Here is a 25,476-nt window from a genome sequence, read left to right as displayed (position 1 = left end):
GTCCCTTTTACTGAAAAATCTTTCCCGAACCTTTTATTATAAGGTAATGTCTCTTTGAGGTTGACCTGCGTTTCTTGCATGCAACAAGAAGGATGGGTCCTGTTTTCATGTGCATTCTCTTAGTCTGTGTCTTTGTATTGGTGAGTTGAGTTGATTGATACTGAGATATTAATAACCAGTGATTATTAATACCCATATTTGGTGGTTGTGGTGGTGAGTGTATACATGTGTGTGTGTGTGGTGTGTGTATTTCTCTTCTTTGCATTATGCTGGTGTGAGAATTATCTATTGCCTGAGTTTTCTTGCATGCAGCTAACATCTTTGGGTTGGAGTTTTCCTTCAAGTACTTTCTGTAGGGCTGGATTTATGGACTGGTATTGTTTAAATCTAGTTTTGTCATGGAATATCTTATTTTCTCCATCTATGATGATTGAAAATTTTTAATTGTTTTTATTGAGCTATACATTTTCTCCATTCCCTTCTCTTCCTCCCCTCTTCTCTACTAACCTCTCCAATGACCCTCCCAATTTACTCAGAAGAAATTCTCTTTTTCTCCTTCCTATGTAGATCCTTTTATGTCTCACTTAGGGTCTTCTCTGTTATCTAGGTTCTCTGGGGTTTTAGGCTGTAGGCTGTTTTTCTTTGCTTTATGTTTAAAAGCCACTTAAGAGTGACTATGTATTTGTCTTTCTGGGTCTGGGTTACCTCACCCAATATGTTATTTTTTAGATCCATCCATTTGCCTGCAAATTTCAAGATGTCATTTTTTTATCAGTATGTAGTACTCTATTGTGTAAATGTATTACATCTTTTCTATCTATTCTTCAGTTGAGGGGCTTCTAGGTTGTTTCCAGGTTCTGGCTAATATAAATAATGCTGCTACGAACATAGTTGAGCACATGTCCTTGTGGTATGATTATTATTGAGCTTCCTTTGGGTATACATCCAAATGTAGTATTACTAGATCTTGAGGTAGATTGTTTCCTAATTTTCTGAGAAATCACCATACTGATTTCTAAAGCATCTGTATAGATTTGCACTCCCACCATCAATGGAGTACTGTTCCTATTACCCCATGTCCTGTTCATAATAAGCTGTAGCAGTGTCTTTTATCTTGACCATTCTTACAGGTCTAAGATGGAATATCAAATTTTTTTGATTTGCATTTCTCTGATGGCTAAGTTTTGTGAGGTATAGTAGTCTGTGCTAGCATCTTATGGTCTCTTAGTGTCTTCAGAAAAGTGATATAGGACCTTCTAGCTTTCAGAGTTTTCATTGAGAAGTCAAATGTAATTCTGATAGGTCTGCTTTTATATTACTTGGCCTTTTTTGCTCTTAATATTCTTTCTTTATTCTGAATGTTTGGTGTTTGGATTATTATGTAATGAGGGAACTTTTTTTGGTCCAGTCTATTTAGTGTTCTGTAAGCTTCTGGTATCTTCATAGGCATGTCCTTCTTTAGGTTGGGAAAGTTTCCTTATATAATTTCATTGAATATATATTCTGTGCCTTTGAGCTGGGATTTTTCTTCTTCTTCTTCTACCCTATTATTCTTAGGTTTAGTCTCTTCATTGTGTCCCTGATTTACTGATTCTTTGAATTAGAAATTAGTTGGATTTAACATTTTATTTGGCCAAAGAATCTATTTCCTCTATAGTATCATCAACACAAGATTCTTTTTTCCATCTCTTGTATTTTGTTGGTTATGCTTAAATCTGAAGTTCCTGTTTGCTACCCAGATTTTCCATTTCCAGAATTCCCTTAGTTTGTGTTTACTTTATTGCTTTTATTGCAATTTTCAAGTTTTGAACCATTTCTTTAGTCTGTTTGATTGTTTCTCCTTGGCTTTCTTTAAGCAATGTATTGATTCCTTCGATTTTTTGACTTTTTCTTGATTTCTTTAAGGGAATTTTTCATTTCCTATTTAAGGGCCTGTATCATTTTCATATTGTTATTGCTAAGGTCATTTTCTTTTGTTTCAGCTGCATTGGAATGTTCATGTCTTGCTGAAGTAGCATCACTGGGTTCTGGTGGTGACATATTGTCCTTTCTGTTGTTGAATGTATTTTTGAACTGGCATTTATGCATCTGGCTTTGGGATGTTTATAGCTATGTGTGTTGATTTTTTTGTTTCCTTTGATGGATGGGTGGTTTGTTACTTTGTTGTCTATTTCCTTTATTGTCTTTTAGCTTGAATAGCCAAGGGTTCTGGTAATTGGCAGGTTTTCAGGTCCTGTCAGGTTGTCTCAGATGAGGTTTGTGGAGGTTTGGGTGTCTAGATTCAGAGTATCCTTCTGTTCTTCTGACTGGTGTGTGTTGTAATTGTGCCTGTGTAGTTTGTTTTCCCAACTGGTGTGCTGTATGCCTGTGTCTATGAAGTCTACTGGAATTTTGGGGGTGGGCTGTACACAGGGAGGGTGATAAAGTATGTGGAGTTGGGCAGTGGAGTAGGCCTTGGCAAAATAGAATCCAGTGCATGGCAGACATGGTGGTGCATCCTGCAGCTGTTGGGAGATGTCTTACTCCTTTGACTTTTTGGGGGCCTCAGGCCAGCTCCCAAAAGAACTTACAGAGGCTTATTATTACTTATAAATGCCAAGTCTTAGCTTAACTTGTTTCTTGCTAGCTTATTTTTAAAAAATTTTCCCTTCTACCTTTTGCCTCTGGCCTTTTTCATTTTCTTCCATATATCTTACTTTCAGTCTTACTCTGTCACTGGCTGGGTTGCTGGGTGGCTGGGTGGCTGACCCTTCATGTCTTCTTCTTCTTGTTCTCTTTCTCTCCCTCTTCATCATTTCTTCCTCTATTTATATTCTCTGCCTTCAAGCTCCAATGTGCTCCTGCCTTGCTATTAGCCATTCATCTCTTTATTATACCATCAGGCATTTTAGACAGGCAAATAATCACAGCTTCACACAGTTAAACAAATACAGTATAAATGAAAGTAAGATACCTTAAAATTATATTCGTCAACATTTTCTCTTTTTTCTTTCTAAACCAAAATGAAAAAATTTAACATAGTAAGACTCTATACAAAAAGAACAATTATCAAGTAAAGATTATATTCACAATATACTGAATTCCAATTCATCTGTGCCTGATAAATTTAAAGAAAATGCTCCATAATCTATCCTATCTTAGTAAATCCAAAATTTTGTACCTGACTTACTTTCTGTCATTTCTATTGAAAACTGTAACTAATACTACTTAGTCTTCAACTCTTTCAAAGGCATCAGAAGTATATAATATAATTTAAGTAAACAAAAAGGGCATTGCAAGTGACTTCTAAAATCTCTAGAAATGGCAGAGACATATGACTGCCTGGATAGTCACCCAAAGTTACTTTGCAATGTTGGGAATGTATCTTCAGCCTACACGCCCATAGCATCTGGCAAACTTTACACTGAAGCAGGAAATTGGAAAGACTGTCCTACCTATGTTGGCATTTTTCCAGTCACTTTACTCTGTGTCCTGCAGAATGTTTGGACTTTTCTCCTGCGAAGCAGAAACCCTTAAGGGATATCCATCCTTGTTTAGCCAAACTTCAGTGGTCATTTCCCTGTGGTTCCTGCATGTCCACTTTATACAACATACAGCCAATTAGTACAGGCAAAATGAATTTCTTGCCCAAATGGTTAATATTGCCACAATGACAGCGAATTCCATAAGGAATTTCTTCAGTGTCCATCCTCTCTGAAGTAAATTGGTACTGCCAGGAGCAGACATGTCTCATTGTCATGAAAATCTTTAAATTAACAAACATTTTAAATACCATATTTTATAGGTCTTTGAAAGATGTGAAGACAATCTATCTAAAATATATTTCTATATGATCTGAAAAGTATACCCAGCCTATCTACAAACTTATAGAGAACTAACTACTGACTTATATTTCTTGATTATCCTAAATAGTTCAGCTTTCAAAAACTAGAATTTTACCTTACATGTTTAAATGAACTGCATAGGTACAATTACCTTAAAAAAAGAATATATATATATATATATATATATATATATATATATATATATAATGTTGTAACAAAATAACCTTAAATTGTTATCAATATACAAAATCCTTTAAACAAGGGTAGAAATACATATACAATATGTTATAACAAAAATTACCTTAAGTTTATATCAATAGACAAAAGTACTTTTAAAAAGAGTAAAAACACATACACAGTGTAACTATTTTGACTTTTGAGTTTGTGCCCATATACAAAAATCCATGACAATGCAAAATATCTGAAATTAATAGTTGTCTTTTTATTCTATATTTCCCTAAATATAACAAACATCCATGACCCAGAAAATAACCGAAGACTACCCACACCTCCTTTTCTCTTTGAAATGTGGATGTTGTGTTTTCTAAAAAGCTTCCTGCTGAATGTGGATGAAGTGTTTTTAGAGTCCAAGAGAAAAAGTTTGAGATAATGACTAAATTCTGGAAAGATCAGTTATAACCTTTGTTGATAAATACCATGTGTCAAGTTTCAGGAGGTCTCCCCTGATCAAACCAGATCCAAATTAACCTGGAATCAAGAAAGCTAAAGTAAACTAAAGTAAGGCAACAAGCATTCAATAGCTAATTTATTTTGGTGGCTAGCAAAGTAATTAGTTAATATGATTAGGGTGATACATGGGCCTTTTGCTTGCTAGGCAAACATACTTTTTTTCAAATACAATACTAAGTATTTCTAGATTCTTAAAACCAGAATAATTATACAACTTCAGCATCAGGTAATAATAAAGAAATAAGAAAGGTAAACAGAAAAAAAGGCAAAAATAAACTAATAAAAAAACAAATACAACTTCCTGGACATAGAGAAGGAGTTTAAACACTCTGAGGATTTGATGGCAAAGAAAAATTTCTAGGAGGCCAGAGAAATGGCTCTGTGTTTAAGAGCCCTTGTTACTATTGCAGATGACCCAGGTTCTATAGCTAGCACTCAAAATATAGCTAACAACTCTATGGAACTATTATCCCAGAGGGTCTACTACTCTCTTCTGGCCTATACTGATAAATGATGTAAGTAGTGTAAATGAGTACTTCATGCAGTCTTTCTATACTTACAAAATAAATGCACAAATCTGTTAAAAAGATGATTGTTAAACTTTAAAGGTATAGTGTACATAGGGAATGCCTCCTCTTTTCATAAGCTGAAGAACAATGAATTAGAGTTTAAAAATCCACAATGAAAGTAATTTGTAATATGGTAATTGTGTAGAGGACAGAATGGAGACAAAAAGGAGGCAAAACATCTTACCTTTCAGATAAGCCTGTATCTAGGACAGCCACCTGACAATAGAAAGCCAAGTGGTGTGATGGGGAGATTTAGAGAAAGAGTCAGGAAGCCTTAAAGTACTGGGTAGCTTTAAACATCTTTGGGGTCTGGTAAAGATCAAAAAGAAAAGGAAAAAGGATTATGCCTTTGAATTCAGAAATACTTGTAGAGCCAAAGAGCCTCATAGTGGTTCATAGGAACTGGACTGGGCAATAGGTATTTTGGGAGGGAAAGCGCCTTTTCTCTAGGTGAATCTGCAACTCTAGAAATGGTCCCTTAACCATGTGCTTAAATGGCCCAACTGGTGAAGCTTTTCAGACAGAAGAAAAAGCATGTCTCCACCTAGAGGTACAGTCTATTCATTCCGATGAGATTTCTCTCTCTAAAAAGGTAACTTTAAAATTATTTAGGATATGTAATAAAACTAGGGAATAGACACAAATCATTTACATAAAGCAAATTCAGTGATCCCATTCTAACGATCAGCAAAGAGATCAGTGTCTGAACTGAATTTCAGACCCTACCCTCAGTTAAAGTACATAGACAAGGATGCTCATTTAGGAGGTAATAAGATACTAGAGTTCCCTTCTGGCAATTCTAGGGCTCAGAACTAGGGACATTTCTGGAACTTCATATTTTATATTTCTTCCCCTGAGTGGCCTGTCTTATTTCTATCTCATGTCCATAACATTTTCCCTTTTTGAAGAGGTAACCCCAACTGCCATTTAGGGACTTAAGGTAATGATGGAATATGACACCTTATTGATGAGTGGATTAGCTCATGTGGTACCTTGGATACACACTCAGTGGTCCTTAGTAGAAGACCCAAAATTGACAGTTCCATTTGAATAACAGCCAGAAGTAAGAGGTAAAAGATATTCATAGCTTGTGAGTAGTCACAGAGGTGAGATAGATGGCATGTTAATAGTTATTAGAGAAATAATGGCTTTTAGAGTAATAAGCTATAGGCATGGAAGACAGAACAGAAGATTTTTTTAATGTTCAAATGAAAGTATTAGAATGTCTTTGAGGTCACAAGAGCATCCATCCAGTGGATTTTTCTATGTTTTTTTCTTTTATCTTAAAGTTTGGACTAGAGAAAAATGAACCCAAGATATTCTTTCAAAAACACTGATAGTTGTTGCAAAAGTTACAATCTCAGTTTGAATGACCCATTAAGCAACTTCTTTAACAAACCCCAGGATAGGTGCCAAGTGGTGCTGTCTAGCAATGCAGGGACAGGTTATTTTCTCCTCACATTACAGAAATAAAAGGCAAAAAAGGAGTGTTTTAGGGAATCATGGAGTGTCCCAGTGGAGACACCATACATCACCATGGAAATTCCTCCTTATGGTATTTTTGACTGACTAGTAAAATGATTCAGGAAAATGTCTTATTGGTACTGTTTCTGCAATGAAACCAAAGCAACTTGCGGAGAAAAGAGTATGTTCAGCTTATATATACATATCATAGTTCATCATCAAAGTAAGTCAAGGCATGAACTCAAACAGGGCAGGATTCTGTAGGCAGAAGCTGATGTAGAGGTTTTGAAGGGGGTACTGCTTTCTAGCTTGCTTCCATGGCTTCCTCAGCCTGCTTTATTATGGAATCCAGGACCACCAACCCAGGATTGACACCACTCAAAATGGGACTGGCCTTCCCCCATTGAACACTAACTAAGAAAATGCCTTCCATGCTTGCCTAGAGCTTGATCATATGGAGGCATTTTCTCAATTGAGGCTCCCGCCTTTTGATGACACTAGTTTGTGTAAAGTTGATATAAAACTAGCATACTGGTATAGGCAAGGTATAAATCTGGCAGCTGACCAGAAAAGGAGAAGGTGAAAGAGAAGGGAATAAAATAACATACAAAGTTTGAGGAAAGACTATCGCAATCAAAGGGCAGTAGGCATGGACAATGAGGAGGGGAACTTTGGAGACTAAGGAAGCCCACAGTCTAGGGTGGTGAAAACATATGTAGGCTTGGATCTACATCCCAAAGAAAATGATAGAAAAGAAGAAAAAATAATGGTTCCACCCTTCTGAATTATGATTCAAGAAGATGACACTTAACCAAACATGTTTATTGTTCCTCTATTCATAATATCCATTAATTGGAAGTACCCTAGATGTCTGTCAATGGATGAATAGAAAAAGATGTGAATATCCTAAACAATGGGATGTTACTCAGCTGTTAAAAGTTGAAATAATGATTTATTTCTGAGACAAGGTTTCTCTGTAGCTTTGGTGCCTGTCCTAGAACTAGCTCTTGTAGACCAGGCTGGCCTCAAACTCACAGAGATTGCCTGCCTTTCCTTCCTGAGTGCTGGGATTAAAGGTGTGCATTACCAATTCCCCTGCAAAATAATGAAATTTTTAAGTAAATGGATTGAACTAAGAAATAATCACCATGAGATAACAGAAATTAAAATATTTTATGAATTAGTTTTTTGTATATATGGATATTAGTTGATTCGTCTTCATTAAGAAGACTACAACCCATAGAACCAAAGGCTAGCTACAAAGTAGTGGATCAGGGAGGAGGAATAAATTTCCCTAGGAAGAGACTTAGAGTAGATAGATATAGATAGATAGGAGGGCAGAGGGAAACAGTCCATATTCTGTTTTTATCCTTGTATTCAAGAACAATGTGAGAGTTTAATGTACTCTGACACTCATTTCAATATAAATTAAATGTATTATTTACTTTTGTTGACAGCAAAGAAAACACAGATTTTATATGACAATTCAAATAAGATTTTATTTAATGAAAGCCCATTATACAAATAATGAATTGAGGGAAGAACATGCAAAAAAGATTAGAGGAGGCCAACTTGACTATTTTTGTCACAGGCCACATATGGCATCACTTTGAGATCTTTCCAAATTTATGTAGACATAATGACAAATGATTGCTATCTTTGCTGGATTTTCAAGGTGGTGTAAGATAAAAATTTACTTTTAAATTTTAGAATGGGGAGTTTTGCCAATTGCTAAATTTGAAGAAAGGCAAATTGTGCCACTTATTAAAAAGAAAATTGCAGCTATAGTTGCCAGAAACATGGCACTACCAATCTTCTGAGTGTCTGGGTGAGAAGACATATTGAAAGAGGTTGGAAAGGCAATCCCCCATTTACGCATGATGGATATGTAATTGAACAAAACAGCAAGGTAAAGAAAGCTGCTAGCAATGATGTTCAGAATCCCTGAAAGGCTAAATAGATTGCCGGTGGCATTCCTCCACACTCTTCCCATACACAGACTACAAAAAGCAATACTGGTGGTGATTTTCCCAAAAAGCCCAAGAAAGCTAGCCACCAGCAGCAGGTGCTGGTTTATTCGAATGTACAATGGAATGAAGGAGTCACGGTAGTTGTATTGGTGACATACTCTCATGTTGCTGGAGTTGTTGCCTTTGTGGAAAACACAGGCTTTCCATATGCCCACAAAAGCCATTGTAGGCTTAGAAATCATAGGGTCTTCATAGTACCACACTCGCCACTGAGGGAGCCCCATGGAGATGACGCAAAGTAGGCAGGCCACTGTGGTCAAAGCAAAACCTCCCAATTGGCGATTGTATATATTCATCAACATGATGCTGACAGTGAATACTTGAGATCTGCAAAGGTATACAGGAGAATATGAAGACAGTTACTCAGGACAAAGACAGGATACTCAGGTTTAAAGTACTAAGGAGAAAGAATTATATATGAGAGAGTGAGCCTTGCATGGAGATCTGCTGACATGGATGTGGAATGAGAAAAGCCTGAGAAGGTCCCTGTGTCAATCTGTTCAGGCAGGTAGATAATCTAATCAACACACCCTCTACACTGTATAATTCTGCATTTGCCACAAACTTCTGGAATTCCCACTGCCTTTCCTATCCAAGGGCTAGTATGAGAGACATGAGACCCTACATCTGATCAGTTGCATGATATCTTCAAGGGACACCCATGATTAGCAAGTGTGAGAAGTTTTTCATAGTGATGTGTCACATTGCTTCATTATTCATTGTTCTTGGATCTTTGGATTAGCTCAAAGCTTTACCTGTTATGAACATCACCATATGAATGAGCATGGAATATGAAACTTTGTATGCATACATTGTGTTGTCATTTATTTTGAGTAGGTGCTAAGACATTCAACCTGGAGAAAGCATGGTGTCAAGTTCATACAGAACTTATTTCACACCAGTTATTTGAGTATTACATACCTAGAAGTAAATCTGGAAGTTTTCAGCTTCTTTATAACTTCCTTTACATTTGCTGAGTACAATACACCCGCACATCAATGCTGAAAGATAATAAATGAATGGAAACTTATAATGTAATAGACAATTAACTTACTCTGCTATATGTAATGTGTAACATATTATACATTATCTTTTAAAAAACCTATTTCACTGTAATACTTAAAATACATCAATTCCTAAGAAAATTTGTGAACATGGATAATGCTTACCCCTAGACAATTATAAAATACAAAGCGACTGTAAGTACATTTATAGTTTTATGATTAGTCTTGATGGTCTAGTTGAAACAATATAAGAATGATCAGAGAAGGTAGTCTAAATGAGGAATTGTATGGATTCCGTTGGTCTATAGGCATGCCTGTGAGGGATTATTTTTTAATGTTAGTTGCAGTAGGAAGACCTATCCAGTGTGGGTAGCACTATACCTAAGAAGGAGATTATGACCTGAAGGTGGGTGTAGACATGCATGTGAGTACTGAAAGAAATGTATTCACTCATTGTTCCATCTCCATGTGTGGATGTCACATATCTATTCATTCATGTTTGTATGTACTGCTGTCGATCTTAAAACATATTGGGCAGCGAGGGGGAGGGAGGAGGGGACGTGGGGAAGTGGCAGCAGAATGGGAGGGGGGAGGAAGTGTAAATTTTTAATGAAAAAATAAATTAATTAATTAATTAAAAAAAGAAAAATTGACGACCTAAAAAATCTCCAGTAGGAACAGATGACCCAGATGTCTGAATTCTATATCCAGAACAGATTCAAGATGCTGCCTGAGATGATCAAGCCTCACAGGATACTACAGTCAGGACTTGATCATAACTCTAAATTTTCTTTAGGTTCCCATAAGATTATCTGAGCCCTCAAACAATTGGAAGTAGCCTGAAATACTATGCCCACATTCCGAAAAAAATGGACTATGGATATTTTCCTTTTTTAAAAAAAAAGAGGGGAAAGTGATGTAGGAGATTTGTCTGTATTTTGTCAATTATGTTTTACATAAATGCTGATTGGCCAGTAGCCAGGCAGGAAGTATAGGCAGGACAACCAGACAGGAAGTAGAGGTGGGTCAATGAGAACAGGATAATTCTGGGAAGGAGGAAGTACATTCCTCCGCAGTCCTACCCATCATCTGAAGAAGGAAGATGGGACCTGCCCTGCTGAAAAAGGTACCAAGCCATGTGGCTAATATATAGTAGAATGGGCTAATATAAGTTATAAGTGTTAATAAGAAGCCTGAGCTAATGGGCCAATCAGTTTATAACTTAAAAAAGTTATTGGGTAGATATTAAATGTGATAAATTTGAGTCCCTGGAATCAGGGTGATCTACCTTTGTTTTAAGCAAAATTCTGTCACATTGTTTCTCTCATTGATCTTTTTTGTTTGCTTTTTTTTGTTTATATTGGGCAGGATCCTACAATGTAAGCCAAATTTTTCTCCAACTTCATATGTAGTCCAAATTTGTCTCAGACATGAAACAACCCTTCCTCAAATTCTGAGTGCTGAAGTTATATGCTTGTCCACAATACATAATGTGTAAGATTTTTTTTATGGTGATGACACTTGCAATATGAGTGTGTGTGTGTGTGTGTGTGTGTGTGTGTGTGTGTGTTAAATGTAGATAGGTAGATTCCCAGGACTATTGCCAGCTCCTGAAATGTTCTACCATTAATCTATACCCTAATAATCTGAAGAATTTTTTTTACCGATGCTTTTTCAGAAAGTATTTACGTGAGTCCTTTCATTGTACCCCCAATAAGAAAATTTAAGATTCTATTTCAAGGTGTGCCAAATAGAACTCAGGTCCATGAAGTCAACACTCTACTACATCGGGAGGGAGAACTTAATAACCAGAAACAAGGATCAAAAGGCATTTCCTCTTTTATTGATCTAGAAGGAGTATTTAGAGGCAATAGGGGTTAAGTTTATAATAATCGCCTGTAAATGTCATAAATTACACTCATAGCATGATTTCTAGATGGTTCTTATTAAATATGGTCTCTCTAGTAGTCAGTGTGGGCATATATGTAAATAAATTCTCTAATTGAGAAAAAGAAAAAGACAACAACCACATTTGGGGAGAAATACTTAAAGGACATTTTCCCTAACTCAATCAAATGGAGGACTAGGATGTTAGAAATGAGAAAAGATATCACCTTTTTTCTGAGACCTGCTCTCAAATGAAGGCTCAAATTATCAATCTAATCTTGGGTGTAGACAAATGACAGGAGTGGTTATTGGTGAAAAGAGAGAGTGAGGCTAGAGAAGTCATCCAAATCAATCTTTGGAAAATGTATGGGGGAGTGTCTGGGCTTTCTTAGTAATACTTTGGTCAGTGGCATAAGGTGAAGGATTGTTAAAGTTGGAAGCTAAGAATCTTATTGTTATAGCCATAAACTTTTTATAAAGGGCCTTATTAATAACCATCATTCTATTTGACCTGATAATCCTAAATGCATTTTTCTGTGTTGCTGAATATTAAATCTGGGGCATCATGGATACTAGAAAAGCACTCTGCTACTGAACATTATTTTGAAAGGTGAACAATCTTGTCTTATTTCCAAGAGTAGTTCATGGATACATTTTTTTTGCTTAGGATTTTTTCTTGTGATTTGTGAAATGACCTCATTAAATAGGCCTAAATGCCCTCAAGATCATTCTGGAGTCCAGAATGCACTTCAAGTTGTGATCCTCTAGATTCGTCCTGTACCTGGATACTAGGATATACTTATAAGAATAGAACTTAGAAGAAAATGAATAGTAATTCTTGAATTACTTCATGAGCTTCCTGTGCTCTCCAGGGTTGGTGTGGTAAAGGAATACAGATGCTTTTTTTTTTTTAACAAAAATGCTCCAATCAGAGATTCTACTGAAAACAGTTTCAAAAAACCTGCTGTGTTTCCCTGGACACATCCTTCTCTCTATAACCCTAAATTATTCAAAAGCTTCTTGTACATGGTCACCCTCAGAAAGTTCGGAATGGAGTTATAGAATTTCCTAAGATAGAAGGTGGGGCAGCCCTGTGCATGTAAAGGAGATGAGAAGAACCAGAAGTACTCAGCACATAATAAGACAATGATGGTGAGCTCTATGCAAGAGATTTGGAGTTCACAAACATGGCTTTCACAAGTAACACATTAGTAGAAAAGACTAACAGCTCTAGAGGGCAGAGAGGGACAAGTAAACATCAAAGTTAAAATTCTGAGTACAGCTTTTACTAAGCTCGTTTTCACACAATACTGGCATCTTGCTGTTGAAACACCATAACTTAGATCTTCTCTACTGGTTATCTTTTAGCTATGACCATTATATATCAGAGGAAAACTAAAGGGGGGTATGAACCTTTTCATTTATGTCACATTTTAAGATATTTCAATCTATAGACTTTGACTCTTATTTTCAGGGATGAAAAAACAGAATAGCTCTGTGATGGTATTAGGTGACTGCGGCTACTTACCTTATAATGGATAGGAATAAAAGACAAAGTAGGAACTTAGGGTGTCGAGAAATCCTCAAAAGCATGCCTTTTGATATCTCCCTCCAAATGTCCTAAAATAGCACCATCAGGTAGAATGCAAGGATTTAATATATGGACATTTTCTGGAAAAAAATCATAACCATACTGAAACATGGTAAATGGAAGACTAACTGTACTGATTATAGATTACCCCTAATTATGTTCTAGAGAAGGACAGAAATTCTCACAGAAGTGGCAACATGAAGGAGCCTTGAGAATATTATGCTAAGTAAAATAAGCCAATCAAAATATGGTGGTTTGAATGAGAATGGTAACCATAGCCCCATATGCTTGAATTCTTGGTCCTAAGTTAGTGGAACTGTTTGGGATACATTGGGAGATATGGCCTTGTTGGAGGAAGTATGGAATTTTTGAAGCAGATGTATTACTTGGGGTTCGATTTCAGGTTTCAAAAGTCCATGACAAGCCCAGTATCACACACATTCTCTCTCTACCTGAAATTTTCAATCAGATATGAGTTCTTAGCTACTGTTCCAGTACAATACCTATCTGCTTCCTGTCATGATAATCATTGACTAACCATCTAAAACTGAAATCAAGCTTCTAGCTAAGGGTTTTCTTCTATAAGACCTGCCTTGGTCATAGTCTTCTATGTTCTGTGTTCTAATATTCTTCACAGTGTTAGAACACTAACTAGAACAGAAGTTCAGGCATTTGCCTTATCATACAGTTTGTTGGAAAAATATGAAAAACTTGGATTTGGATTAGAAAAGTGGTTAAATGCGTTAAACTGAGCTCCTAGTAGGAGCTTTGGAGATAGTAGTGCTGAGAGCATCATGGGATATGTAGGATTGGGCCAAAGCTTTCAGAAGATATCATATAGTAGCCATTCAAATAGCCTTTTTGAAAAACATATGCAAGGAATATGGCATCTTTCCACCATTCTCCGAAAAATTTGCCAGAGGCTAAACTGAAGTTTTGGATTAATGTCATTGACATAGGAGATTTATGACAGCTTAGTATTGACTAAAAATCATGGTCATTAGTGATCTCTATTATGCAGATATAAAATAAAAATAGGGAAAATAGAAATATAGAACTTATAGTTAGAAGGTAAAAAATACCAGAAAATGTAATGTTGGAGCCAAGTCCTGTTCTCAAACAGATGAGAAGTTTAAAGAAAAGCCTGATTAAAAATGTAATAAAAAATGTTGCCCTCAAGGAAAGACTCCATCTAGATAAGCTCCTAATTTTAGACAGGAATTAAAGGAAAGATTAACCAGAAAAGAAAATCATCAGTAACTGAAATCTTATGAAAACTTAATTCATGGAATGGACCTAGATCAAGAGCCAGCAAACACTATAACTTGGAAATATCAACCACATGGTTTAGGGTTTAAAGTCAAGATGGATACTCCCATTGTAGTTAGGAAAAGACACCAAGACAGGCTCTATGGCAGAAGAGTTCCTGCATGGATGCCCAGAGAGGCCATTTTGTGAAGATGTGAAAGTGAAACCTGGCATTCATTGAAGACCCCAAGGTACTGGAAATGAAAAGACATGGGATACCTGCCAAGAGGAGCTGCAGACCAAGTAGAAAACCAGCACAAGGCAGAGAAATGTGTTTTAGTCAGCAAAGCTGGAATGGAAGAGTTATCTATATCCTTTGCCATAGGGCATAGAGAGACATGAGTTAGAATTTCCTGACGGCTTTTTGTCTTGGATTGGTCCTCTATTTCCTCACTATGCCCCTTTTTATGATTTGGAATGGTAATGTATATTTTGTGCCACTATATATTCGTAGTATGAAATTTGGTTTTTGATTTTATATGTGGTTTTAGTTAAGAGATGAGTCTCAGGAGAGACTTTGCCCTTCAAGACAGTATTGAGACTGTGGAGGGACAACAGGGACTTTGGAAGCTGGATGGAATGCATTTTTCATTACAATAGTGCTACAAAGCCTAAGAGACCAAGGAGTAGAATGTGTAATGTGAACAAGAAGTACCCTCATAGATTCACATATGTGAATATTTTGTCCCTAGATAGTGGGATTGTTTGAGAAGGATGAGAAGGAGTGGGGCTGTAAGAGGAAATGAGTCACTGTAGTGGGCTTTGAGGTTTAAAAAGCCCATACCAGATCTCTCTCTTTCTCTCCTCTCTGTGTCTGTAATTTGTGGATCAGATGTGAGTTCTCAGCTATGGCTATGGATTCATTGCTTCCAGACATATTACAGACTAACCCTCTATTACTGTAGGCAACTCTCCAATTTAATGCTTACATTCATGAGAGTTTCTTTGACCACAATGTCTCCACAGTAATTGAAGAGTAAATAAGACAGGAATTATATCAAATATCATGGGATTATAGTAAGGTGGCCTCTGAGGGTTAAAACCTACAGAGTTGAAAACCATAATGATGGTTACTATGGTCCAGCACAGGGAGAAATAAGACCTGACATTTGATAAGTATAGAATTTAGAGAAGATGGAAAGTATAGATGGTTTCACAACACAGCAATGGATTATTTTTCTGCTGTGTTACTATACACTGAAAATGACCAGTAAATTTTATTATGAATGAGTTTTTAACCTCATTATGCAGACCAAGTAGTAAAGATGTAGAAGAGTAGAAGCTCTACTAACCAGAGATGCTGCTGTCAAGTGAACTGATAGTAGGTGACGTGACAGGAAATCCAGTTACATAGGACAGTAGGGCAGACAAGGAACCCGCTCCTCTCTTGTCCTTTGATGCCCTTTGCTGGCTTCACAGTGAGCTCTGAGCACTTGAGCTATTGTTGGCTACTGCTAGTTCTGAGAATTCTACTGTGTCATCAAATTCCAAGTGTCAACTTGATCTCACTTATCTGTTTTCTGTCATTAATGTTTGAGTCTTGACATTGTTGATAGGGTGTTGGGGAGAACTGTGGCATGGCCTGTGCTTTTTTTGTGATGTATTTCCTTTTCAACATTTGCAGTGTTTGGTGTTTAGTAATGGGATTTCCTGTTCATGGTCATTATGCACCTGACTGATTCAATTCTGCTATCAGTTGTTTCCTGTTTTCTCTTTCTTTGAAGTGTAGTTTCTATCCTCTGTCATTAGAGGTGGTGGCATTTGAGAAAATTCATAGTCATATAGAGTTGGATTTTATGTTGGAAGTATATGATTTGCTTCTTGAATTTACAATGGGTTACAGTTAAGAGTTTCCTTGAGTATCATGAAAGACTATAGATTTTGAGACCCTTTGGGACAGTAAAGAACTATAAGAAATTTTGAAGCTGAGTGGAATGCATTTTGCTTCATTTTATTGCTACAAAGCTTATAGAGGCCAGGGAGTGGAATTCAGTGGTGTGGATGAGAAGGGTCACCATAGGTTCATATAGAAATGCTTTGCCCTTAGTTGAAAAACAGACTTGGCATCAACACTCAAAGAAAGCATCTGGCTAATTCAACAGAGATGTGTTCAGAGTTCCAGGTGAATCCTACAGTCAATGATATTATAACTGCAATGAAGGGAGAAACTCCTCAAGCACATTTATAAATTACAATGTGTAAACAATTATAGTTTGTGGTGCAGTGCACTTTGTACTATATTGAAATATACCAGAAGAAAGTTTTGCATATTGCTTAGTAAAAAGATGCTACAAGCCACCACATTATACATTAATTACTCGGCAATCTTTTCTTGATGTCCACCTATCAGAGCAATGTGCTTTGTATAAAGGATTAAGCCATAATGCAAGGCATATTAGAATTATTACCTTGTGAATAAAATGACTGTTTGTTGCTGTAAGACTTCTTACTGTATCTATTCTCCTGCTTGTTAAAATTTGGTATTTATCTCCCACAGTTCAGTACTATTTGGGCTATATGTGAAGACAGTCACACAGTCAAGAAACCTGCTTCCCACTACTAGGTCTTTGTTCCTTTCTCCTATGTAAACATAGAGATCTGCCTTACTACAAATATCTTTGTTGACATGCATTTGTTCAGCATTTAGGGTCCAGGGAAAAGCATTCCATTTAAGACCTTCCCAGATATCCAAGGACACAGAATTACTATTTTCCCAAAGCTATTGATTCACAGCTTCTCAGATAGACAGAAAAAAAAATATGCATGCTCTGGTTTTAACTCACTTATAGATAAGGAAAGTGATGACCTAAAATTAACCTTGCATTTGAAAAAATTCCTAATGCCTCATCTCAACTTCAACTCAGTTTACTGATGATTTTAAGTCAGGATATTTACTGCTTGTGTTTTACTCTCAAGAAAAATAATTAACCATATACCTACAGCCCAGAAGAAGACAAACCTCCATTGGTGCCTCTGATAAGCACCAAATTTATCAGAGCTTGCTAACATTGAAGCTTACTAACATTTGACAAAAATGCTAATGGGCCAAGGTCCATAAACTTCCCTTGTATATTTATATAAGTTGCGTGGTTACCTATGTCTTCAAGATTTTGTGGGTCTTAATAGCTGGTTAAGAACAAAGAAAGTTAACAGAAGTGGGAACAGAAGCTAAGGGAGAAGTTAGAGGAGAAACATCCCAGAAATTAGCAGAAGTAGGAAAATGAAAAAGAAGAAAAAAAAAGGAAAAGAGTTTAGCAGAGAATTGAAATGGAATGGGAACTGAGATGAATTAGAGCTAAAAGTTATAGACAGTTGAGATAGAAAAATTACCCTCTCTTTATATTTTTAGCTTTATTTATTTTTTTCCATTAAAAATTTATACTTCCTCCCCTCCTCCCATACCCCTTCCTCTCCCTCCCTCCCCCCCTTAGCCCTCTCTCCTTAAGAGAGGGCAGGGAACCCTGCCCTTTGGGAAGCCCAAGGCATCCCCCCTACATCCAGGCCTAGGAAGCTTTGCATCCAAATAGACTCGGGTCCCAAAAAGCCAGTACATGCAGTAGAAACAAGTCCCAGTGCCTATATCAATGGCTTCTCAGTCAGCCCCCATTGTCAGCCACATTCAGAGAGTCGGGTTTGATCACATGCTTGTTCAGTCCTGGTCCAGTTGGATTTGGTGAGCTCCCATTAGAACAGGCACACTGTCTCAGTGGGAGGACCAACCCCTCTCAGTCCTGACTTCCTTGCTCATCTTCTACATCCTTCTGCTCTTCATCTGGATCTTGGGAGCTCAGTCGATTGCTCTGATGAGGGTCTCTGTCTCTATCTCCATTCTTCACTGGACAAGGATTCTATGGTGATATTTGAGACAATCATCAGTGTGATAGTGGGGCTAGGCCAGTTCAGGCACCCTCTCCTCTGCTGCCCAAGGACCTAGATGGGAACATCCCAGTGGACACCTGGGATCCCCTCATTCATTGTACTCATTCATTGGTAACTCTAGCCATAAACAAAGGACATTAAGCCTATAGTTCACATGCCTAGAGAAGCTAAGTAATAAGGTGAGCCCAAAGACAAACATATATAGATTCTCCTAAACAAGATCACCAGACAAAAGTTGGGAGCATGGGGGTGGGTAGGAGTGGGTGTGGGGATTGAGGAAGGGGAGAGGGGGAAAAAGAAGGGAGAAAGGAAAGACTGGAGAGAACTTGGAGGAGTGAGAGGGTGGAGATGGAGGACAGGTGGATATAGGAGCAAGGAAAAAGATATCTACATTAAGGGAGCTATTTTAGAGTTGGCGAATTACCCCCTCTTAGGACTGGAGGAGGAGAGGGGGAGAGGGACTGGAGGAGTGGGAGGAGAGTGGGAAGAGGGGAGGAAGTGGGAATTTGATTTGTATTATTTGTAAAGTAGTAAAAACTACAACAAAAAGTTAGAAATTAAAATAGAAAAGGAAAGACCAATAAAGAGACATACTGAGGAAAATTGCCAGTTGATTATTTTTCATCAGATACACTAAGTTATTTTTCCTTCACTGGCTGTTCACCTTAACTGGACTCTGTAGGGGCCAGAGAGGCTGGTACCCTAAAATGACAATGATAAAAGTAGTTATTCAAAATGTGTCCCTGTGTAGTTAGAAAGATGGCTTATAGATCAGAAGCATTTGCCTCTCTTCTAGAGGATGCAATTTTAGTTCCAAACACCCATGTCACATGGCACACAACTACCTATGACCTCTGCTCTAAGATAGCCAACTCTCTCCTCTGGTTTCTGAAGGTATATTTACATACATGGCACACACCCCAATCATCACACATATATACACAAGTCTAAAAATTGGGGGCCAGAGAAATATCTTAGTGGTCAATAGCATTTGCTGCCCTACCTTGATATCTTGTTTCAATTCTTAACACTTACAAGACATGTATGCAACTCTCTGTATCTCCATTTCAAGAATATCCTGTTGGGATAATCTTTTACACATTGTGAAGATATGTCTCTGTTTTCCCTCAGTTTTCTGAGATTCTGATTGGTTCAATAAAGAGCTGAATTATAGCTAAGCAGGAAGAAGATAGGTGGGAATTCTGGACTGAGAACAACTCAGGGAAAGAATCTGAAGTGGGAAGTTTACCAGGCAGCTGCCAAGGAAGTTAGATGTATGCTCCTAAGAAGAGGTAATGAGTCACACAGTAGAACATTGGTTAATATAAATGGGTTAATTTAAGTTTTAAGAGCTGTATGGGAACAAGCCTAAGCTAGGTCAACCTTTCATAATTAATAAAGAGTCTCTGTCATTATTTGGGAACTGGCAGTTCAAAGAAAGTTTGACTGTACGATCCAATGCCCCCTCAAAAGTGTCTTGAGTAAATGGTGCATAGATATGCTTAGTCAACAAACCAATTCAAAGAAAAGTGTATTTTTAAATGTTAACCTTACGAAAATGTCATATTAGTATAACCCTGCTTTTAGTTTTAGGATAAAGAACAGAAGCAGGTAGAAATGAGGGGATTGACAGGAAGTGATAGATTAAATAGCAATATAATAATTTCTCTATCTTTGTTCATGATTTTTGAGACAGTCTCATAATTTAACTTGAGGTGGTGACATTCCTCAGAGGGTTGTGAATTCAGGCATGTGCCTCCCTGCTCTTCTTGGGATATGAGTTAAACAAAAATTACGTCCAAAATAAAAAAAATTAATAATGTTATCTGCCATATCAGGAGTGGCACTAGCACATGAGTATTCTGATGTCATTTGGGTAGATCTATTGTCAGGGAACATTAAGCATTCATCATTGAAGATGATGAATCCCTTTGGAGATGGGACAGCATCCGTTCTACAATCATTATGCTTTTCCTAGTTGAGAAAGCACCACTTCTTTGAAACCCACCAAGGGTAGCCTGATGTGGAATATCTTTCTGTTTTTTTGTGAATATGCTTTTATTACTGTTGGTTAATAAAGAAGCTGATTTGGCCAACAGCCAGGCAGAATACTTCCAGACAGAAAATCCAAGCAAAGATAAAGGGGGAACAATCTAGGGAAATGCCAGAAATCACTGGAGAAGTAAAATTTGAGGTAACAAGCCATGAGTGTTGTGGTAAAATATAAAATAATATAAATGGGTTAATTTTAAAGTAAAAGCTAGTTACTAAAAAGCTTGAGTTAAAAGGTCAAACAGTTTGTAATTAATATTAAGCCTCAGAGTGGTAATGTGGAAAGTGGCCAGCAGGAGAGAAGTCTCCAGTGGCAGTTTGCTTTTTCTATTGCCCTGGGTTTCCACAACACTGGCAAGGACGGGCTCCTTAGACTCTCCTTGGGAGGAATGAGAAGTTGAGGGAAGGATATCTACACAGATGAAACAGAATGTTGAAGTTAATGTACTTGAAAATACATTCATGTCATAGTAGAAAAAGAATGTCGTCAAATTCATTCTAGTAAAAACAAGGTAGGTAATCACTATTGGTTTGGAGCCACAATGCCCTGTTCAATATTCTATTCTGTCCTCGCAAAGTAAAGGGGTCCCAGAGCAGGAGTGAATGCTCAGTAATGCTGTGTTCCCTCAAAAATTGATTTATAGGCACTGATACTAAAATCATGTAATAGTCATATGTCAACAATATTCTTTGAGCCAACAGCAATTAAAGAACAAATTTCATAAAATCAACTTGCCAATGACTGAGACTATTTTTGAATGAAAACACATAACCCAATCAGTAAATTAATGTTGCGTAATAAAGCAAAAGATTCTTGGAAGATTTACTTGTTCATTTTCTGTCACAGAACATCTTGGTTTGCTTTCAATCCTTGGGAAACTTTTAAAGATATCATAATAATATTGTATACAGTCTCTGGGAGTATTTCATTTTTGAAGCCATTTAAGATGTAATTTAAATTTCAAATTCCAGGATGTACTTTGATATCCAAAGGAATACTATGAAAATAGAAATCATGCTACTTATCAAAAAACAACAGCAGCTAATATTGTCATTACTATGTAATGTCTAGTTTCTTGAGTATCTGGCTGGATATATTAAAAGATGATGAGAAAGTCATCACCTCCCTACATGGCAGTGTGGTGATTACAATATTTACACAGAAGAGTATGGCATGGTCAATAGCAACCATGTGTATAATCTTTGAAAGAACTAATGGATTGTAAGTGGCGTTATTCTTTAGCATCCCCTTGTACATGTTCACACATGGTAAAATGCTTGAGACTTTCCCAACCAGCCCAAGGATGTTGGCAGACAGCACTAGGATAAATGAAGAAAAGTATCATAAATATAGTAGGTGTACCACATACTATGTGGTTATTGGAATTGTTTCCATGGTGGTAAATGAAGACTTTCCACATTCATACAAAGATGGTCATAAGACAGACAAGCATGGTATCATGCAAAAACTATAGTTACTACTATAGGATGCACATGGAGATTGGCAAAGGACTCATGCTGCTAAGAACAAAGTGACATCTGGGATTTTGTTGAGGAAGAACATGGTGTCAAAAACATTGAGGAAAAGGTAGAGAACTATATCAGGCTCTTTGGACCTATGACAGTGTACCTTGAAGGAGTAGTTCCAGAAGAGAAGAATTGATTATGTTTGAGAAGGTTGGACTTTCACAGAGATCTTCTGATGAGAGTATGATCTGAGAAAACTCTAAGGGCCCTGAGGCAACATTACTAACATCCTGACAACTTGTATACCCTACTACTGCTTACACTTCTGTCTATTTGTCCAAACACACTATTAGCATTGTGATAATATTTAGCTACAGAGAGCTATCAATGCACCACTTGTCATACAAAAAAATGGTAAACTACTTCATGTCTGATAATTCAATAACTATATTTATCGTAGTTATACACCATGAGCTATTTGCCAACATTAATTACACAAATCGGTCATATATACAATATATGTCATTTTGGGGTCCACACTACACTTTCATGAGTGATTTCTTTTGGATTTGATTTTATACGGTGTGATTATGTCTTCAGAATTGGTTTTGACTATGTTCTTATGCTGCCAAATCCTCCTGCCTCTTCTGGACAAGTGCTAGAATTTAGGCATGAGCTACAACATCCCGTTAGAAAATAGTCTTCCCATACTAGAGCATTTATGAGAAGTTTTTTCCCTTTCATACAAACTAATGTTCCAGGCTATGGACCACTACATATTCTTGCTCACTACTCAATTTTAGACATTTGGAGTAGCTCTAAGCTTTACATAACATGACCTGCATTGTATAAATAGAAAAAGTATACATTAAATTTTGTTTTAAATATGATCTCATTTCTTTTTTTTACTATTTTTTATTGTGAAAAGAAGAAAAAAAACATAAACAAAAAACAAGTTTCCACCTCCTCCCAGCCTCCCATTTCCCTTCCCCTCCTCCCACCCTTCTCTCCCTACCCCCACTCCTCTCCCCCTCCCTCTCCAGTCCAAAGAGCAGTCAGGGTTCCCTGCCCTGTGGAAAGTCTAAGGTCCTCCCCCTTCCTTCCATATCTAGGAAGGTGAACATCCAAACTGGGTAGGCTCCCACAAAGCCAGAACATGAAGTAGGATCAAACCCCCCTGCCATTGTCATTGGTGTCTCATCAGCCCTCATTGTTCGCCATGTTCAGAGAGTCCGGTTTTCTCCCATGCTTTTTCGGTCACAGTCCAGCTGGCCTTGGTGAGCTCCCCGTAGATCAGCTCCACTGTCTCAGTGGGTGGATGCATGCCTCGTGGTCCCGAATTCTTTGCTCATGTTCTCCCTCCTTCTGCTCCTCCTTGGGACCTTGGGAGCTCAGTCCAGTGCTAATGTGTGGGTCTCTGTCTCTATCTCTATCCATCACCAGATGAAGATTCTATGATGATATGCAAGATATTCGTCAGTATTGCTCTAGGATAGGGTCATTTCAGGTTCCCAATCCTCAGCTGCCCAAGGAACTAACTGGGAACCTCATCTTGGGCACTAGGGAGCCCCTCTAGGGTCAAGTCTCTTGCCCACCCTAAAGTGGCCCCCTTAACTAAGAATTGTGGTTCCGTGCTCCCCTATCCACCTTTCCTTTATCCCAATTCTCCTGTTTCCCCAGGTCCCCCCCACCTTCCCTTCTACCTTTTCTCTCCCCATCTCCCCTTACCCCCATCCCACCCCACCCCCAAGATCCCATTTTCTCCACGGAAATTTGGTCTACTTCCCTTAGCCAAGAGAATAACTATATGTTTTTCCTTGGGTTCACCTTCTTACTTAGCTTCTTTAGGTTCACCTATTGTAGACTCCGTAACCCTTATTTATGGCTAGAAACCAATTATGAGTGAGTACATCCCATATTCATCTTTTTGGGTCTGGGACACCTCACTCAGGATAGTGTTTTCTATTTCCATCCATTTGCATGCAAAATTCGAGAAGTCATTGTTTTTTACCGCAGCGTAGTACTCTAGAGTGTATATATCCCATACTTTCTTCATCCATTCTTCCATTGAAGGGCATCTAGGTTGTTTCCAGGTTCTGGCTATTACAAATAATACTGCTATGAACATAGTTGAACAAATGCTTTTGTCATATAATCGGGCATCTCTTGGGTATATTCCCAGGAGTGGTATTGCTGGGTCCACGGGTAGGTTGATCCTGAATTTCCTGAGAAACTGAAACACTGACTTCCACAGTGGTTGCACAAGATTGCATTCCGACCAGCAATGGATGAGGGTACCCGTTCCTCCACAGCCTCTCCAGCAAAGGTTATCCTTGGTGTTTTTGACTTTAGCCATTCTGACAGGTGTAAGATGATATCTCAAAGTTGTTTTGATTTGCATTTCCCTGATTGCTAAGGAAGTTGAGCACGACCTTAAGTGTCTTTTGGCCATTTGAACTTCTTCTGTTGAGAATTCTCTGTTCAGTTCAGTGCCCCATTTTTTAATTGGGTTAATTAGCATTTTAAAGTCTAGTTTCTTGAGTTCTCTATATATTTTGGAGATCAGACCTTTGTCTGTTGCGGGGGGGGCAACCTCCCAGTCAGTAGGTTGCCTTTGTGTCTTAGTGACCATGTCCTTTGCTTTACAGAAGCTTCTCAGTTTAAGTAGGTCCCATTTATTCAATGTTGCCCTTAATGTCTGTGCTTCTGGGGTTATACATAGGAAGCGATCTCCTGTGCCCATCTGTTGTAGGGTATTTCCCACTTTCTCTTCTATCAGGTTCAGTGTGTTCGGACTGATATTGAGGTCTTTAATCCATTTGGACTTGAGTTTTGTGCACGGTGATAGATATGGGCCTATTTTCATTCTTCTACAGGTTGACATCCAGTTGTGCCAGCACCATTTGTTGAAGATACTTTCTTTCTTCCATTGCATACTTTTAGCTCCTTTATCGAAAATGAGGTGTTCATAGATTTGTGGGATAAATCCGGGTCTTCTATACGATTCCATTGGTCGACTTCTCTGTTTTTATGCCAGTACCACACTGTTTTCATTACTGTAGCTCTGTAATAGAGTTTGAAGTCAGGAATGGTAATGCCTCCAGAAGATCCTTTATTGTATAGGATTGTTTTGGCTATCCTGGGTTTTTTGTTTTTCCATATAAAGTTGATTATTGTCCTCTCCAGATCTGTGAAGAATTTTGATGGGATCTTGATGGGGATTGCATTGAGGTTCCCAGTTAGTTCCTTGGGCAGCTGAGGATTGGGAACCTGAAATGACCCTATCCTAGAGCAATACTGACGAATATCTTGCATATCATCATAGAACCTTCATCTGGTGATGGATAGAGATAGAGACAGAGACCCACACTTGAGCACTGGACTGAACTCCCAAGGTCCCAATGAGGAGCAGAAGGAGGGAGAACATGAGCAAAGAAGTCAGGACCACGAGGGGTGCACCCACCCCCAGATATTTAATGCTGTTTGTGGCTATCGTGAATGGTGAAGCTTCTCTGATTTCCCTCTCTGCTTCCCTATCCTTTGTGTATAAGAGGGCGACTGATTTTTTGGAGTTGATCTTGTATCCTGCCACATTACTAAAGCTGTTTATCAGCTGTAAAAGTTCTTTGGTGGAGTTTTGGGGGTTGCTTATGTACACTATCATATCATCTGCAAATAACGAAAGTTTAACTTCTTCCTTTCCAATTCGAA

The 25,476-nt window shown here is 37.8% G+C and overlaps 1 protein-coding gene across 1 annotated transcript; it reads right to left on the bottom strand.

The window, feature by feature from the left end:
• Positions 1-8,246: 8,246 nt before the first annotated feature.
• On the bottom strand, positions 8,247-8,879 carry LOC121441295 (claudin-34-like). Its single transcript, XM_041642433.1, has one exon. It carries the CDS (start codon positions 8,877-8,879, stop codon positions 8,247-8,249), a length of 633 nt encoding a protein of 210 aa, XP_041498367.1.
• Positions 8,880-25,476: the final 16,597 nt, after the last annotated feature.

This window comes from Microtus oregoni, unplaced genomic scaffold, assembly GCF_018167655.1.
Source record: "Microtus oregoni isolate MIOR12 unplaced genomic scaffold, Mior012 000074F_ref0000038, whole genome shotgun sequence".
Lineage (NCBI taxonomy): Eukaryota > Metazoa > Chordata > Mammalia > Rodentia > Cricetidae > Microtus > Microtus oregoni.
Note: the sequence above shows the minus strand (reverse complement) of the source record. Positions and strands in the feature narration are given on the sequence as shown.